Below are 19676 nucleotides of genomic sequence, written 5' to 3' on the forward strand. Positions count from 1 at the left end.
AGGTGACGGTGCGAGAGAGTACGCAGCACGAGGCTTTGACAGATGGTCGGGACGGACGCGAGCCGCGTTCGAAGTATTCAACAAATCACGAAGCGAGAACTTTCCGGATTTTTTTTTTACTACATAACAGTGATATTTTGAAGAAAAACGCTGTTCACCTTTACTTTAGAACGTCTGAAGAATATTTACAAATTTTTCGGATCCGAAATAATAAGTAATTTAACCGTGACGGCCGTTTTAATTTTCTAGTGTGCATGACACCTCGTGTGTAACATATAGAATTTTTAAGCAAGGTGTACAGTGAAGATTAACAAAGTACGTAAATGATATTTTACGTTAATGATGTGTTATTTAAATAATTCCGTGTCCGAACACAGTTCAACGAATAATTTAAAGGTCGTGTCAAGTTCATGTCAAGGTCATGTCAAGTCCTTGTCAAGGTCATGTCAAGGTCATGTAAAGTTCATGTCAAGGTCATGTCAAGGACATCAAGGACATATGATTATTATTATGATGATTATGATGATTATGATGATTATTATTTATTAACTTAGCTTGGCGAATCATTCGTTAAACTGTGTTCGGACACGGAATTATTTAAATTAAAATATCATTTACTTACATTGTTAATCTTCACTGTACACCTTGCTTAAAAATTTCATATGTTGACCTTGACATGACCTTGATATGACCTTTACATGACCTTGACATGACCTTGACAAGGACTTGACATGACCTTGACATGAACTTGACACGACCTTTAAATCATTCGTTGAACTGTGTTCGGACACGGAATTATTTAAATAACACATCATTAACGTAAAATATCATTTACGTACTTTGTTAATCTTCACTGTACACCTTGCTTAAAAATTCCATATGTTACACACGAGGTGTCATGCACACTAGAAAATTAAAACGGCCGTCACGGTAAAATTACTTAGTATTTCGGGTCCGAAAATTTTGTAAATATTCTTCAGACGTTCTAAAGTAACGGTGAACAGCGTTTTTCTTCAAAATATCACTGTTATGTAGTAAAAAAAAAAATCCGGAAAGTTCTCGCTTCGTGATTTGTTGAATACTTCGAACGCGGCTCGCGTCCGTCCCGACCATCTGTCAAAGCCTCGTGTTGCGTACTCTCTCGCACCGTCACCTCTCATTGGCCAGTGTTTTTCGTTAATAACTCGTAAACAAAGCCGCGGATTGCATTTTCGCAAAGGAAAAAGTTACTTCAAATGACCTCAGCTACCCCTCATTTTCGGCTGTTAAAGTAATTGTGGAACACCCTGTATAGCTTAGTAACTTTACTATATTTTGATTTGATTTCTTGTGCCATTTCAAGAGAAAACTTCAGGGAAACATGCATGTCTCAAAAAGTTGCGCTGGAATAACTCAATTCCCCGTAATCACTAATAAACTTTAATGTCCCACGAGAGGGGACATCCGAGTGATATGCTAGAATTACGATGTCGGAGTGAACAGTTAGGGGATCGAAAGTATTTAAGGATAGCTGTACATTATTTTCATCTCACTGAAATTATTCAAGGAAAAATTAATTTTCTATGTGGCTTCCGTTTCTTGCAATTGACAAAGACAATCTTTATTTTGCCTAGAGATCCGCGGTCTAATGATAACTTAACCCACATCTGAAGTCCACGAGGAACCTGTCAGGTAAAAAATATGCCATAAACAAACCGCTTCACAAAATTCTGCATGATTAACGTAGAAGGTGACAAATGAGTTTCACTTTATTCAGTACAATAATCGCAACAGAGATCACGTGGCCAATGTGTCTAAAAAGGATTCAGTTCCGAGATCCTTAGCATCGCTAGCAATCTGTCAAACAAAAGAGATCACTCCACAAAGGAATCGCTCCACAAAATTCCACAAAATTAACATGGAAGGTTGCAGAAGATACATTTCACCCAGTGCAATAATCGAAATAAAGATCATATGACCAATGTGTTAAATGAAAATTCAATTCCGCGATTCTTCACATCGCGAGAGTTCTTCACGTCACACGAAAAAACATTGCATTATCAAACCGCTTCAGGATGTTCCACAAAATTAACATAGAAGGTGACAAAAGGTCCACTTCACCCAGCCAAAAATGAATATGACGTGCGGGTCTGTCCGAAAAAAATTCAATTCCGCGACGTTCCGCGGTTGATGGGAACAGGGATTTCATTTCTTTTTTCACCGTGCGAGATTTCTGAATCCGCACGTTCGCCGCTTATGCAAATCGACGGCCAACGGTCCCGCGAATATTTCAGTGAGGATCGTAACCCCTCGAAACGAACATGCGGTGAAGCGAGAGAGAAAGAGAGAGAGAGAGAGAGAGAGAGAGAGAGAGTGCGATAAACGTCCCTTCGCGAACAATTTCCGAGCACGCCTCTAACCCTCTGTCGCCGGGGCTCGTTATGGGAGCAGGTTGTCGAGCAGCATCTGCACAGCCGCGACGCAACGTTTCGTGTCCGTTCGCCATAATCTCTTCCCGGAACTTTCCCCGTTTTAACTTGCCCCCCATCCAGGGGGCGAGAACCGTTGCCGCGGGGGTGGGACTCCATCCCCGGGACAGAGATTGCTCTCGTTGGCCGCGTCGTTGCTCCGCGATTCTCTATCCCGCAACCGAGATTGCAACCCGGTGGAGTCGCTTCAACTTTGTACTCCTTCACGCCGGAAATCCTCGGCCGACATCCGTCTCGCAGTTTTTTCCACGCGAATGTTACGCGATCTTTCCGCGTACTAAGTCCTTTCAACTGCGAACGCTCCGGGAACCGCACCTTGAACGCTCCCGGGGCCGGTTGGACGGTGCCCTGAAACAATTAACCCTAAGACGCTTAAAGTAGAAACATACTAATGCTGATGTCACGTCACGCGAAATCACGTGAAATTATGCGACATTCGATGAGCCTGAGCCTCTGCGTATTTTTATTGCTTCAAATCTGTTAGAAACAGATCAGGATCACGTAACATGACTTCGTGCGATTTCACGCGACACGACACTGATCCGTTTCTAACGGATTTGAAATAATAAATATACGCGGGCTGACACTCTTCAAATGTTACATAATGTCGCGTGACGTAATATACGTTTCCACCTTTATGGTATTAGAAGATTTAAAGATTTAAATAGACTTTTCACTCACGATGTGTGGCTGATCATCTAAATACTTTAATTCCTGCTTGTATTGCAGTAATTGAGCCGTTTATTTTGAAAGTGGCGTAATGTAAAGTTTGTAAAGTTTATCGTAATGAAAAGTGGTGATATTTTAATGTTTATACGAAATTATTTATACTTAGAAAAATATCAGTATCCTGAGGTAACAAATACAAGTAAATCTTCTCGAAAGTTAGCATCCATATTTTTAAACGTGTTAAAACGCAAACCTTTAAATATATCGACTTAAAAACAAAGTGACTTATGCCGCTTTCAAAATAAACGGATCAATTATTGTAGCTGAAGTAAAACAAGTACGCGTATCAACATCTGTTTCTACTGTAAATATACAGGGTGTCTCAAAATGATTGCACATGCGGGAAATAAGGAGTTCTTGAGGTCATTTGAAGTAACTTTTTCTTCAGTGAAAATGCAATCCGTGGCTTTGTTTACGAGTTATTAACGCAAAACAGTGACCAATGAGAGGCGAGATTAGCTGGCGCGAGGCGACTGAGCCAATAAGCGGAAGTGGGACTTTGACCGCTCGTTAGCTCGGCCGCTTCGCGTCGGCTAATCTCACCTCTCAGTGGTCAGTGTTTTTCGTTAATAACTCATAAACGAAGCCGCAGATTGCATTTTCGCTAAGGAAAAAATTACTTCAAATTACCTCAGGATTGTAAAATACGCTTGTACAATAATTTTGGGGCTCCCTATATCCACTTCCTTGTAACACATAAATTATTTTTAAATTTCCAAAAATTTCAAAAAAAAAATATATAAATAATAACAGAAATAAAATATAAGAAATAAAAATATAAGAATATTATAAGATATAAAAATATAAGAATAAATATAAGATATAAAATATAAGAAATAAAATATAAATAAAAACAGAATGACCAAAGAATAAGAATAAACGTTTATATAAGATAGGGTACAACAAATTTCATTTGATTTCCATTTAAAAGAAGCGAATATCACGTTCATAGTTAAAAGATTATGTTTGAAATTTTCGTAACGAGGCTAACACGATATTTGTAACCAAGGAGTTAATGAAAGAGGGAATTAACTAGTGTCAACAAATTTTGAAAACAATTCAAATTTTAAATGATAACATTTAAACAGACTCAGAAGCATGCGACAAGAGGCGCAAATTGACGAGAATTGATTCGCACGGCGCTGGTAAAAGTGAAACGTGATCCGAGTAACAGTGGCGCGTTTATACGAAAAAAAAACGCGAGGCGTGAAATTAAGCGTAATCCATCTTGCGGATTAATAATCACGGAACGGAGTCGATTATTAAAATTAATCGAGCTCTGCACATACGCGACACCGAGCGCATTTTTCTAATTGAACCGGTCCTCGCTGGGGAAAACGACGCCAGATTAAAAACAGGCTTACAAGTTTCCCCTGCCGAGGTAAGCGGCTGTTGTCCTTCCCCGTAATTGCGGCCAGTTATTTAATAGGTATTAGCAGCACGCAGGACGTTTTAATTAAATTAGTAGTCGCGGCCGGAGGAGACCTGCGGTTTCAAATCGACCGTGCCGCGATATTATCAAACTCAGAATTTCCTCGGTCGCTATGGTTCACCGATCTGTAGCTCCCCGTCTATTTCTCCTCCAGTTTCAGATAATTGTCCGACCAGCCCTCGACCATTATCTCGTGGATTACATATCGAGACGATGCGAGTGATTCCGGAACATTTTATCTAGATACTCGATCATTTTGCCGGATTATCCGACGATATTTTAGGATTTCCGTTTCTTGGTTTTCGAAAGTGTGCTAATGTCTAGGGTCGACGACCTCCATGCCATTAATTACCCGCACCGTCCTCGGCATTATGTAATCATAATTATAGCTCGCTTAACTCGTGTTAACACACCGACTGCCGCGCTGTTACCGCGTTTCGCATAAAATATCGTTTATTTTATTCGCATCAGACGCAAATGCTCTCGAAATAATGGCCGCATTTGCAGCAATTCAGACAATGCACTGTATCATTCATCGCGTCGAGCGGAAATGTCCAGATAATAACTTCGCTTTTAAAACACTCTGAACGATCTAGCTTTATTCAAACATCATTAGACCGCATATTCTACGACGGACTTCAGAGAAAACCCGTGAAAATATATTCATCTGTTGCCTGTCAATGTTAGAGCCTTATTCAAAAGGACTGAACTTAAAATAATTATTATTCCGTGTGTTCAATGAACCGTGAATCTTTGTGCATTCACGACAAATGCAAATTTCTACAACAGATCAAAACGTGTTAATATAAATATAAATGGCTGACGTCTTTATTTTACTTTCACCACAAAGAATCTTTGTGGGCTGATGAAATTCACTTTTCCCTCCCTTGAGTCTTGATTTCACTGTGGCCATTGGACTGCACAATTTCATGCAAACTTGCATTTCCATACTTAATTTTATGAAGACTGAAACGAGGCCGAAATATCTTTCTTATCTTTTGTTAATATTCGCATTTTTTTCTATCGTAGAAAATCTTATATTACGAGCGATTAAAAATCCGCAGCCTCCTAATTTATTTGTAAATATTTTGATCCAATTCTTCTTCGAGTAATTAACGAAATAATGACACGTTCTATCGATTTTTAAATGTTATAACACAGAAAATAATCTCTGTTAGTAAATCATTGAAATAATTTACACGTACCGTCGCCTTTTAAACTTTTTTTTAACGCGTCTCATCATTCTGCGAACCTAGAAAATAGTTTTTTTCCGAGTAATTAACGAGATAATCGACACGTTCCATTGCTTTTGAAATTTTCTCGCCAAACGAAGCTCGCCACAGCTCGCCATTATGCGAACGTAGGAAATAGTTTCTCGAAGTAATCAATGAAGCAATTGACGCATTCCGTCGCTGCCAATTCATTCACGCTGTCAGTACGTAGTCTTCCGTCGCAAGGACTTAACGAGACGAAAATCGTCCGGCGACGTCAAGTCATTCGAGGGAACAGGATGATCGATGAACCCGAGCCACCGTCATCCATCGTTTTTAATTAGAGGAAAGTACGTCTTAATCGATCCATTAAAATGAAACACGGCCAAGACAGAGAGAAAGGTCGCTTGACTCCCGCTCCCGATCCGGTTTCCGTGTAATCAAGATATTCCTGCCGGGTGAACGCCGAGGGCGAGTCTTTCCCGTGTCATCGGGATTTTTCCTCTACACCCACGCAATCGTGTACACGTTCATATGCGGACGGTAGCGATGGCAACGAGCGGACCATTCGAAATCGCTGTTATCTTTCTTCCGTGACAGATTTTTATTAATTTATCCCGTCGATTTCTGGTGCGAGTTTCGAATTTGTATTCAGTAGACTTTTTTGTAAGAACGAGATCCCTTTTTCAAGTGTTTTCGATCTCTAGATTCTCAAACATGAAGATCGAGTTAATTTTATATTTGTTTCTTGAAGCTGTTGTAGGATTCATTCAGTTTTTTATACAAGTAACATCAAATTCTGTTCTTTCTTCTATGGATCTTTAATTTTTCGTTTAGATTCAGGAAAGTAGGATAAAATTCTAAACTTTCTCATGTGGTTCCACAAATAGTTCTAAAAGTTTGGTTGCGTTATAACTATTAATGGTTCAGTTTTTTTTTGCTAGATAAACAAGATAACATTCACTAGAGAAACTGCACGAACTTTAAATTTGATGATATTCATTAATCGACCGCGGATCTTTATGCAAAATAAACATCTTCTAAAACAATTATGAAAAACAGAAATAACAACAAATATATTTGCTCAACTAATCAATTTAATAAGTCGACAATAGTGTAACAGTATTCTCAAATTCTTTTAAAGTCTTTCTGTGTTTAGTAATCCAGCCGCGCGGTTTTACGATAAATGCGTAAAATTCACTGTCTATTTATCAGTTACATTTCAATTATTATTTATTTGATCCTTTTCCTCCTAGAAAAGTGTTAGGAACCCCAAACGTGATGATATATGTCTGAAATTCATCTCAACTTCCTTCGTCACATGAGGATCACTGTTCATTCAATCCATCTTGTCAGAAAATAATGTAAAATTCTGAACTATTCTACAGACTACAAACTGGAAATGGAAATTAACTGATACGGATCTAAAACTCTCTCTCTAAACGAATAGAACTAAAAGAATATACACTTTTATTACTTCGGGACCAAGACGAAAAAATATAAATTTTTTTCGTTACTCGCTGAATGCAGTCTAAGTTAATACACTACGATCAACTGCAACGATCGAAAGTAAAATCGAAAAGACTTTTACCACTAGAATCAAGCTTCCAAACTCGGGGAAGACGCAGTAGCAGTTACAGAAGCGAATCGACTCGGGAAGATAGAATCGGGGAGACAGGCACGTTCCCATTATCGCGTCGTCGAAATAAATTCAATCTATTTTGAGAATCGTATTGCAGTAGCCGCTCGGGCGCGCGGTTCACAATACTCGCCCAATGGGAACGGCCGGAGGGATGAGATCCAACGGTGAATACAAAAAAAAAAGAAAAAAGGTAGAAAAAAATATAAAAACAGTGCGAAAAGACCGTACGCTGGCTGCGTGCCGCGCGATTTGTTCGCCGATCGTTTCGGCTCGACGGGAAAAAATCACGCAACAGCTGTTCCCTCGACGAAGGGCTGAACGCCTATCAATTTGTCGACTGGTCCACGGCTCTATTAACTTAATCCGATCACAGATCCGAATATTTCATCCCGGAACACAGGTCGTTCGCAGAGTCCGCAGAAATAAATTTCTGACTGGCTGCGGATCGGCGGTATTCGCGGTCCAAGGAAAACATCGTAAAAACATTGATCGTCTCCCTCGTTCCCGAATTTTCTCCGTGCGCGACAATGCACAGTGGTCGATCTTTTTAGAAAATAGGACTAAAATAAAAAAGATAGTTTGTAAGTGGAAAACATGTTATATAGTTTGATCTATTTTCTGTATAATACGTGTAATTGATAGATTTATTTTTAATTAATTAATGTTACGTTTATTAATTAATTTACGTAACATAATATTATATATAATATAATATTATATTATAATATAACATAATATTATATTATATAATATAAGTTTTAGTTATTTCAATTATTTCAGTTATCAGTAAAAATAAACATATTAATTAATTTACGTAACGTAATATATATTAACATTAACGGTTAAAATTAATTTACGTAACATAATATTATATATATAATATAATATTATATTATATAATATAAGTTTTAGTTATTTCAATTATTTCAGTCATCAGTAAAAATAAACATATTAATTAATTTACGATAACTGAAATAATTGAAATAACTAAAACTTATTTAAATTTCTTTTAATCATGTTTCTATTCTATGAAAATATGAGTATATTCCTAATTGATTAAAAACTGAAAATATGGTTTAAAAGTATTATAACAATAGAGGAATTAGATAACAGATGAAATTCGTGATATAGCCTACAATTTAAGTATCGATACGTAACTTCTTTGGAATCCGAATTCTTTCTTGCGGTACATAATGTGGCACTTATAACTGCAACCGTAAAATCTAAAAATAGTTGCGGTTTCTTGCGAGTTTCTTAGTTCTGTTGTCTGAAAGCCAGGAACAATGTTATGCTTCGCGTTACATCAGCCGCTCTAATAACAAGCCGCGTCGGTTTAGCAATAAAAAGAAAAGTAGAAATCAATAATGACGTTATGTCTGTACTTAAGTGAAATGATACGTGCATGTGCAAAGATAATTATTGTATGTTCCATTTCGTTATCTGTCAATAAAGCAAGCTTTTGTCTCGTTTTTAGTAGGAATTTGCGCGGCGTGAAATCCATCAGCGGAGAATGAGGGAAGTTTGAGAACAAAATTCATATTTCACGTTTTCATCATTTCTTCGTGGCCTGGCAAGTTGAATTTTGCCTTAGAATACGTGTTATCTAAAGCACCATGAAAGTTGCGAAAACTTTTTTCAGTAACTACTTCACGTGTTCGACTAGTTATTAAAAGGCAAATGATTAATTGTAATTTTTTCTGTCGAAATCGACACGTCAGGTTAATATGGATATTAATCATTTGCCTTTTAATAACTAGTCAGACACGTGAAGTAGCTATTGAAAAAAGTTTTCGCAGCTTTCATGGTGTTTTATAATATATAACACGTATTCTAAGGCAAAATTCAACTTTCCTGGAGGTTGTATTCACTATACACGAGCTTTAAGAATAAAATCTTTTCTAAAAATTGAATGTCTACTATGATCCAGATTAATCCTCAAATTATAACTGTTTCGATGCCTCTTTCTACTTATTTTTCGCATAATCTGCGCCGTTTCTGCTTCGATTTTAAACAGTTTCCGCCGCTCCCTCTCAATTCCATCAAAAGTTCTCCCATTTTATGCAAAAACTAGAACACATCGAAGCGCGCTGACTGAAGATCTACCTCAATAAATATTTCCAAAGTCAATACACACTGGTTACTTTTTCTACTTATTTTTCACATAATCTGCAGTATTTCTGTCTTCGATTCGAAAAAGATTCCATCACTCTATCTCGATTCCATCAAAAGTTCCCCGATTCTGTTGGAACAACGAGCAGGCGTTCGCGCGCTGGCTCAGTTTCGCAGCGCGGGATTCAAGCTTTCTGTTTCCGCCGAAGCGGATTCTTCACGCTCGCCGCGGGCAAACGACGCGGATGCTCGATGTATAATTTTACAGCGCGATAAAAGAGATAGGAGCGAGCCAGATGGCTTCAGAGTTTTATCGGCTTCGTTACGCCGCCGACTGCGATCGATGCGATCATCGTCGGGGAGATCGGCCCGCCTCGAAAACCATCGATCCTCTCTCTCTCTCTCTCTCTCTCTCTCTCTCTCTCTCTCTCTCTCTCTCTGCCTAGTGTTTGCGTACGCTATTTTCGTTATTATACTCAGGCAGCAGTGTCAACACGCGCTTTATGGAATTCCAAACAATAGCGCGTCGTTGTCAGGAAAATTAAATGTCTGTTGCCCGGAATTAATTGCTTTTCGAGCGTATCAAGTGTGGCCTCTCGCAATAACCGGGAAATGGAATCGTGTAATTGTTGTCTTTGTCTGAGCCGAGTGTTAACCCCCAACCGGCTGTGAGTGCGCCAACGTCTCGTCGACGCGTCGTCTTTCGTCTTTGCTTTGTAATGAGGTTGTCTGAAGTGACTTTGAAATGCATTGCGTACTTCGTTTTTGTAATTAATGCGGCTGAATTGTTATTAGTTCGGGGGGGGGGGTGACACGGGAAAATATATTATATTTTATAATCGTTCCATTGGCTAGAGAATAGAATCGCTTCAACCTTTCACCGATGGATCACCATTATTGACGTGCAAAGTAAGAACAATAGATTTTGATTTTTTATTTACCACTCTTATATCAATAATAACGCAATTAATATTAACTGTGAAACCGCTGATAATGGTTACATAAGTTGTTATAGGTATAGCAGTCAAGGGTTAAAAATTCCAGAAAGCAATAGAAAAAGATTTTTAGATTTTGGATTTGATCTGCTAACAATAAGACTGACATAATTTGAGAATTTTAGTTCCACTTTACCCTCTAACGAGTTGAATCTAATTGAGTTTGTTGTACACTAGTATTCTCTTTAATGATTTCTCAATACCATCTCAGGATCTGGTTGATCTAACTCTCTAATATTGTTTACGAATGATCTCTTGAGATCGTCTCAAGATTGTGTCAACGTAGACAAACTCGATATTTCAGTTTTGTTATTTTTTATTATTAACGTCATAAGAGAAGTATGCTTATTTTTGCAGAATGCTTACGATCCAACTCATTGTAAAATCTCTCAAATCAGAGTTTATAATGCTTAGAAAAACTACTGATTACTGAATTGTACTCGACTCAATATGTCCGGGGTGTCCCAGAAGTTTCGAATCGTTTAAAACAGGTGATTCTTGAGGCGATTTGAAGAAACTTTTTCCTTCCTTATACAGGGTATCCCAGGTTTTAATGTTCAAACTTTGTCAATATATTCTATGGCACAAAGTATGAAAAAAATGTTATGTAAACATAGGTCATATAGAGCTTTATTAAGAAGTTGTAACAAAAATTCAGAATAGGAATAGTAATCAACTAAAAAAGAAATAAAAAATAAAAAAAAATCTTCGATCGATGTCAATCATATATTGTCAACAACGGTTATTAATACATTTCGAAATGTATTAATAAACACAGCTTACACAAACACACGGCATGTGCTGATCTATTCAAGCCAATGCTCGCAGTAACAGCAAGTTGATTACCATTCCTATTCTGAATTTTTGTTATAACTTCTTAATAAAGCTCTATATGACCTATGTTTACATAACATTTTTTTTCTTACTTTGTGCCATAGAATACACTAACAAAGTTTGAACATTAAAACCTGGGACACCCTGTATACAGGGTGTTCCGCCTACTCCAGGCCATCTAAATACCTTCTTCAATAGTGATGTTACAAAAAACATTTTATATGGAAATTAACCGATATCAAGAGACGAATGCAGAAAGTAGTTTTTTTCTAAGGCCATCTTTCTCTGGAAACATCAAGGTCATCGATGTTAATTCGTATATTAGTGCATTATATATTATATATTATTTCACCGTATAATTGACGTCAAAAAAAAATTCAGCATGTATAATAGCTTGACCTTGAAACGATTTTTGACTCCAAACATGAAAACGAAACGTGAAATTATTATCTGTCGGTATCCCAAGATTTACAGACTAATGAAATAATATGAAATGCTACAAAAAAGCTTTGATGACGATCAGATTTCTGCGATATCAAAAGTCATTCAAGAGTGATAATAAACATATTATTCACAGTTTCGCGCTCGTTGCCTTTAACTCTAAATCTTGGAATACTGACAAGCTAGCATTTCAAAGTCAAATCACGTCTGAATGTGTCTTAACGTCAGTTACACGATGCAATAAAAAACAACATTCACTTATATGCAAATTAACAACGACGATCTCGGAAACTCCGGACAAAAAATGATCTTGAAAATAGCTACTTTTCATGCATTCGTGCTTGTCTTTTGATATCAATCAATTTCCATATAAAATCTTTTTTGTAACATCAATATCGGAGGAGATGTTTATAGATAGCCTGGTTTAGGCGGAGCACTCTACCTAAGTGTGTCATTTTTCTTAGGGCGAAAAAGGTCGTCGTCTAATTAATTAGTAGTAGACTGCGCAAAACAGAAACTGCACGAAATAGACTAGCCATTACATGCGTCTACACAGTTTAACGCTCTGACTACCAAGAGAGACAGCCTCAAAAATTGCATAACATTAAAGTATTTCATTTAATCAAAGTGAAATTCGAAAGCTAAATTGTGCGAAATTAATTACTTTTCTAACATTCTTACATTTTGCGAATCATAATAAAATTAGAAAATTATAACAGACTGACGCAAAAAATAATTTACAAATTCGAGTAAATAATTCTGTCATCCAGATATGAGTGACGTAACAATCAGTGTGTTAACCCTTCACATTTTGCGTTAAGAACAAGTGTTAAGAGTTAACGCTATGACTGCTGTACTAAATAACACAAATGTTCCATTACATTAGTCGCTCTACTTTCACTGCAGTCCATTAAATAAAATAAATTTGTCTTCACTGAAGTAACTACTGTAATAAATCTTCTTCTAAATCTTCTGTATTCTCACATTGCGTACGATTTCGTGCGACTTCCAGGAGCTCTGGGAAAGCAGTCAACGCGTTATCAAGTTATCAAGTTACCAATCATGGCCAAAATGTTTACCGTTACTTATTTACAAATAGTCAAAATTATAAAGACTCTTTCACAGGAAATGATTGAATCTTAATTCATACGTTCCATTGAAAATGTCGCGGAATGTAAAAATATACTGTCGCTTCTACAAAATTCAACTTCTACAATTCAACTTCTTCAAGCCCTATAAAACGTCTACAAATTTCAACACAGATCGGTCACATTTTAGTGTTAATTTCAGACGATTCGACGGAAACTTGCACAATTTATGGAGCAGGAGAAAGTGGAACAATGATTTTGTCGGGTGCCGTAACTACGGCACCTGCGCGTGAAGACTTAAACAGCGTGAGTTAGCGCAAGATAGCAACGAGGCAGGTGTCGGTCTATAATTTCGTCGATTTATGATCGCGGAGCGGGATCAGCATAGTTATCCCAAACGCAGAGTTCTAAAATGCAAAGCGCACCGTCTACGACGGTAGACTTTAATCACGTCCATGACCGACGAGGGTTAAAGAGACCGTTTCTCAGGCGGCGTAAAAATTCGCTTTTATGATAACAGAAGCGAGCCTTTTCACCCGTCACCGAAGAATCATGCGAGAACCCTCGCTCGCCGTTGTTTCCTGTCGTTTCGTAAGTAAGGGCAGCGAATGGGGGAGCGTAATTAACCGTTTATAAACCGGCGCGCCGCGGAATAAAGTGGTCCGGCCGAATCCAGCGCGTTATGTTCTTCGTTACAACGGAAGTTACGGGCGTCGTTATTTATCGCGTTATTACGGCCGGATATCGCTCTCGCCACCTGGACAAGGCGCCAGGGCCGTTCCGGCGATCGTAAAGGACACTCGTTTCGTCTTTACGTCACTTCTGCCCCCGAAATACGAGGATTACGGGAACCCCGACGTTGTTACGTGCACGCTGCCCCCCCGAGATCGTAAAACTGCTTCGCCACTCGCCACCTACGCGATAACCTCAGCTAATCGGCTCGTGCGATTTCCTTTTCGCCGATTCTTCCAGAAGAAATCGCAGGATCTGAATAGTTTGACGTCAGAATTAAATTTTATTTTAGGAATGCAGTAATTTCTTCCTAATTCGCGCTCGGATTGCGCACGAAAATGGATAATTTGGGAAGGGGTTACACGATTTTTCGAGTCTTGCGTCTCGTTTTTATAGTTGTTAACAATCGGCGACTATATAATAATAATTGTATCTTCTCTTCCCAAATTGTTCATTATTGTGCGCAATCTGTGCGCGAATGAGGAAGAAATTACTGTAATTGGAAGATCGTTGCAACGTTCAATGGTGTTATCAAACATCTTGCGACATTTTTTAGGCAACTTGCGCATACGATAATGAAATAGTAATAATTATGCACTGCGATGGATGAATACGAACGATGATGAAGTCCAGAAACTTTTTATCAGTCTTGCTTTCTCTTTATTATTTTTCGAGTTGAATTTTTAATGGTCTTTTCAAATCATTCACTCGTTATCATGATTTTTATGTATTACTGCCATACAATTGCAATTACAACAAGCTATAAATGACAGTTTCATTGAAATTTATTGTTTGCTGCGCACTTTCACCCGATATGAATAAAATAATATGAATCAAATGCACCACACTGTACCATTATAATATACTAATATACATCACTGTAAATAAATCGATGGTTTTGCACTAATGGATTTGTTCAAGAATTTTCCAACACCGTGAACTGATTGAACCTTTTGCTCCCCAAGCGATTAGGTTCTACATATACATACATATACATATTGATACTTAACTCCATGATAGTTTTTTCGTGATTTCTGAGTGACAAAGTGTGGGCGGCTGTCACACTGGTTGGTAGAAGTAGAACATTGGACAGTGGGACTGGTCTTAGGGGCGCGAAAGGTTAAAACGATTTAACAGTAAACTGTTTATTAGCTCTGTTTTATGAGATAGAATGATATCAATCATTCTGACGGATTTGTTGGAGAGAACTTGTGAAATGAAATTTTGTGTTCATAGATAATAGTTGAAATCTGAATAATTTTACAGACTTATAAGTACAGTTTGGATTTTATTTAAACGTTGGAAAATTTAACGAAATCCATGATATTTACCGACAATGATTATGTGATACAGCTTGTATACATAATGCAGAAAAATCCCAGATGACCCTCCATTATCCAAACACATTTCACGGCAGTCTAAACAGTATTCACTTCAAAAAGGTTCTTACACGACAAAATTTATTGTTAGATTCGATAACCACTGCCGTTTTATTCATTATATTATTAATTTTAGTCGAATTCCGTAACTGTTACATCATCGTTCTATTATCCGAATACCCGTGAGTTCTACCGGTCTTCAAAAATTATCGAGGCCGACAAAATTGATTAAACTGGCGAATATATTGCCTCCTTGAAATTAATCATAGTTGATATCGTGAACGAATGGTGACAGCTCGGAAATGATTGAAAAGAGAGGGGATGAAAGATGAATTAGCCGAGATCAATATGGAGGGGCGCAGGTATGTGCCGCATAATCCTCAGGTCAGTCTTTGCTTCTACTCAGAAGAATGAGCTTGTCCGGCATAGTGTCACTCGGTTCAAGAGTGAAATCGACAACAGTAAGTGCCACAAATCATTCTGCGAGCGCAACAACGAACCACGGGCATGAAGCACAATCTAAAAAACCAGTGTAACGTCGCAAATCCATCGTAATCCGCGACGGACGACGGGAAACAAAACCGCGGTAACAAACACGTCAGGAACGCCGCATTCCTGCGAGTCCCACGAGAGAAATCGCTTTAAATCATTCTCGCGTTTGTTAAAGGGCTCTTTGTTGCTGTTTCCGTGGACATTTGTCATCTCCCACATAAGAGCACGGATCCAGAATCGCGTGGAGCCTGTTGATCGCTCTTTCTTCCGCATCGCGAAAGAATTTTCCAGAAAATCGATTAGAAAAGTTGAGAGCTCTAATCGAGCCTGACTTATACTTTTTATTTTGAGATTGTTGAAATTGCACCGAATTTTTTATAGGAAATGATTGAATAAATTTCCTAATCTAAACGTACATTATAATAAAAATAGCGAAAAGTCTAAATCAATTATAGTCTTGTCATTTTTATTGAACGATATACGTCAGTCCCTTTTGGTACTCGATAGGTTTAATGGTAAATAGCAATCGAGATTGATGAGGGCGCAGGTTCAGGATTGCGTGAAATATATTCATCATTTTCTTTTTCTTCGATAATCGTTCTTTCTTAATCATTCTCGTTCTTCTTCGATGCAAGAAAATTTCGAAAAATCGGTTAGAAAAATTGAGGCGAACTCTGGACATTACTAATCTAACTTCTTAGCTGCACACTTGTACACATTTCATCGATCGCACTGTGTGCAGTTTCCTCTAAAATTATTTTGTAATGTCCGTTTATAAATACATTTCACACAAATTGTAACATGTTATCACCTCAATCATATAATAATAATAACATGGGTAATAATAATATATATTATTATTACCCCAATTATATGCAATATGGGTAACGTTATGTTGTTATGTTGGTAATACACTTACCAACAATAGTTAAGAAACATGTTACACAGATGCATATTCTTAAGCGTAGTAAACCATAAAATAAGTTAAAAATGTCTATTCTCTCAACGTAAATATTAATTTTATATTTTCATAATTTCTTACTTTTTTATCTTCATTTTATTTTTGTATTTTTTCTTCTTTTTACTTACCTTTCATCTTTATTTTTTATTTATTTGTTGTTTGCACTGAATAAATCAATATTGCAATATAATCATTGCGTGATTCGCTTTACTATAATACGTACTTTTAATTTAATAAGACGTGTATTTATTAAAAGTACATTAGAGCAAATCGTTTATCAGAATCTGAAAAGTGCAAAGAAGAGTAACGACAGACGTTGTCTTTCCAATTTCTATCGCACTCGCGAAATTGCTTCGACGTTGTCAGATTTTGAGGGAATAGCTCTTCTGCAGGAAGCTACACAGATGTTTCGAAAAACCGGTTGGTCAAATCGACGACAGATTAGCGGAGACTCAGAATAGCCCCGATTTAAAGGGCAACCGAGGCTGTTGGATCCCCGGCAGTTGGATCCAGCTCATCCAGCCCTGATCCACGAGCGCATTATCCAATTTCGCACGGTGCGCGCGGTGCAATCGTGATTCGCGGTGCACGCGGAGGCAGAGGCGGATGGCGTGGGCCGACGATGCAGCGCGCGTCGCGTCTCGTTGTATCTCGTTGCATCTCGTCGCGTCGCCCAGGTCCCCTTGTTGCAGTTTTCCCCGCGCTGCGCCGCACGCTCGCGCTTCCAGCTGGTGCATGCTGCAACCTGCAGTCCCGACCGATCGCCGCGCAATCGGAACCGGCGATGATACCGTGTCGATCCGCAACGTTCCGATACCGCCGGGCATAATGATGTGCGAGAGGTAACCGAACATTCGCTATGTTCCGTAATTTAACGCGGTTCTTTTTCCGCGATTCAATCCTGTGCAAACTAGCTGAATCGCGATGCGATTAATGGTACACGGTGCCCATCGAATTTGTTTCCGATGCAACCGCACGAGTGCGTTTCTCTCCTTTTAGTTCGAATTCGTGGAATCGTTTGGCGATAGTGGTTCTTCATGTATGTGCTTTTAAATTAATGTATGCGCTCTTGTGATCCATGCAGATTATGATCCTTGTAGTCGATGTTATACACAGTTGGTGCGATTTCAAAACAAGTGCTCCTATGTTCCTTTTGTTCTGATAAGTTGAAATTGTTCGACGATGGTGAATTTTTGAACGGTGTTCTGTGATTATTCATGTTTGTGGTTTTAAGCATGCATTCTTATGCTACCTAGGATCCTCTGGTTTGTACAATGGAAGCAAGCAATTCCCATATTCTCGTCTCTATTCTTCATATTTGTTCTCACTAATACGAAGGCATCTGCAAGTTTTCACACAAAATAGTTCTCGATGCTGTTAATTGCTAAATCTAGCTATCCAAATCGATCAGGATATAATGATATGTGAAATGTGACCGATCGTCCTACTGCAATTTTGTGTAATACCATTAGATGGAGTGCATTACGATCACGATGTTCACTATTACTGAAGTTTGAATTACTGTGATCTACATTGCTGCGTGTGAATTACAATGATTCACATTGCTCCGTGCCTCATGGCACTGTTAACGTAATTACTATTCTGAATTAACTTCGCTTCTCCAATTTTTCCATTACCTCTTTGTCAATTCCTTATTCAAGAATCAAGATTCACCGCAAGATCTTCTGCAAGATTCTCTGCGAAGTTAGACCAGAACGTATGACAGCCTTCAGCGAATAAATTTGCGAGTTCTTACAACTGTCACGAGCGTGTTTCCTCGGGTTTCTTCTCATTTCACTGGAAATAGGTGCGATCGTGAATCCTCTCGCTATAGCGTTTCCGTCGTGAGCGCGCTCTTATGGTTATCGCGTGACAAGTCGCCGTGTTTATTCATATGTTCGCTGACACTCCCGGTAATTGCCGGCTTATGGTCATTAGCGTTTGTAACGTACGAGAGCACGCGGAAGTCCGTCGAAAATGTAATCCGGTTATGCGCTGCATCGACGCCGATTAAAACGTAATATGTTGATTCGATTACGAGTTACTTTCCGCGATCGGTAATTGTTATTGACCCACGACTGTAATTCAGACGCCATTACAGCCCTCTGTAAATTCGTGATCGCAGATGGCAACGCCCGATTAAATTAACGGCTACATTTTAATCGTCCTCGGCAAAGCGTGCTCGGTTTGCATTCCAACGATCGAAACGCGACGTAACAGAGGCTTCGCGTCAATGTTTGCCTGATCTACAGCCCTATAAAAATCTTCCAATCGCGTGTTTGCCAGCAACACGCAGTCTTCCTATTTCTTCGAGGACAATTACCGATATTTTCTCAGTCTCATCAGTATTTTCCAATATTTTTACCATCTGCTTTAATTTCTTCAAAGACAATTTCCAACATGTTTCAAAGCGCTAACTTTTAAGTCCTTCAAATGCAATTTCCAATATTTTCCATCGTGAAACGCCTTCAATCATGCAAATTTCCTTGTTATTCAATTCTGCTAATTAAATTGCAGACTGCAGCACTCAGTGTTTTCCGTTCCTTTGAAAGAAAACGTTTGCTGTCTTTTATTGGAATTATTCAATGGACCATCAATCGAAATATTATTTATCCTATTCCAAATCTTGATCAAGGTTATTGATCAAGGTTTTGTAAAAATTTTTCTTGATGACCTTAGAAAACATTTAAAATTTATTAAACGAATTTATTCATAGATTAAACGTCGTACGCAACGCGATGCTTAAAACAAATGAATAACATTCACGTTTAATAGATTCCGTTAAAAGAAAAGAACTCGCTCAGAATTCTCAATCGTTACAAAACAAGAAAGAGTTAAAAATCAAATAGGCAACAAGGACAAAGTTGAATCGTTCTGCAAATTGAAAGGATAACGATAATAATATCCAGGTGATCGCGAACGCATTGTGCGACGCCAAGAGGGTCATGTGCAATCGTTCGACTGCTTTTTGTCGGTCGTTCCAGTTGAAAGGATTTTCGATCAGCGATTTAACGAGCGATCGCGTAAAATCAGCCAATCTTCCCGCCATTCCGCCTTTATCGGGCAAATTTTACGGGTTCGGAGTTCGCGGGCCAAGGGGTGCGGTGTGTAAGGGGTTGGGTCGATCGTTCGAATTACGGTTCCGTCTTAAATCGACTGTACG

The 19676-nt window shown here is 38.3% G+C and overlaps 1 protein-coding gene across 3 annotated transcripts in view; it reads left to right on the plus strand.

The window, feature by feature from the left end:
• The window catches only part of LOC143258959 (CD151 antigen), a 208801-nt gene that overhangs the window by 108058 nt on the left and 81067 nt on the right, over positions 1-19676 (plus strand). The window contains exon 1 of one of the 3 annotated variants that reach the window (XM_076519627.1): positions 15426-15521. The exons of 1 other annotated variant lie outside the window; for it this stretch is intronic. Coding sequence is in view for 1 of the 2 variants with exons in the window: in XM_076519625.1 (XP_076375740.1) it covers positions 17249-17355 (107 nt within the window). In the remaining variant the exon portion in view is untranslated. Of the gene's footprint in view, positions 1-15425; positions 15522-17150; positions 17356-19676 lie in introns of those variants that run through there. One more of the 3 variants, XM_076519625.1, reaches the window with a different exon arrangement.

Source organism: Megalopta genalis, chromosome 3, assembly GCF_051020955.1.
Source record: "Megalopta genalis isolate 19385.01 chromosome 3, iyMegGena1_principal, whole genome shotgun sequence".
NCBI classification, from domain to species: domain Eukaryota; kingdom Metazoa; phylum Arthropoda; class Insecta; order Hymenoptera; family Halictidae; genus Megalopta; species Megalopta genalis.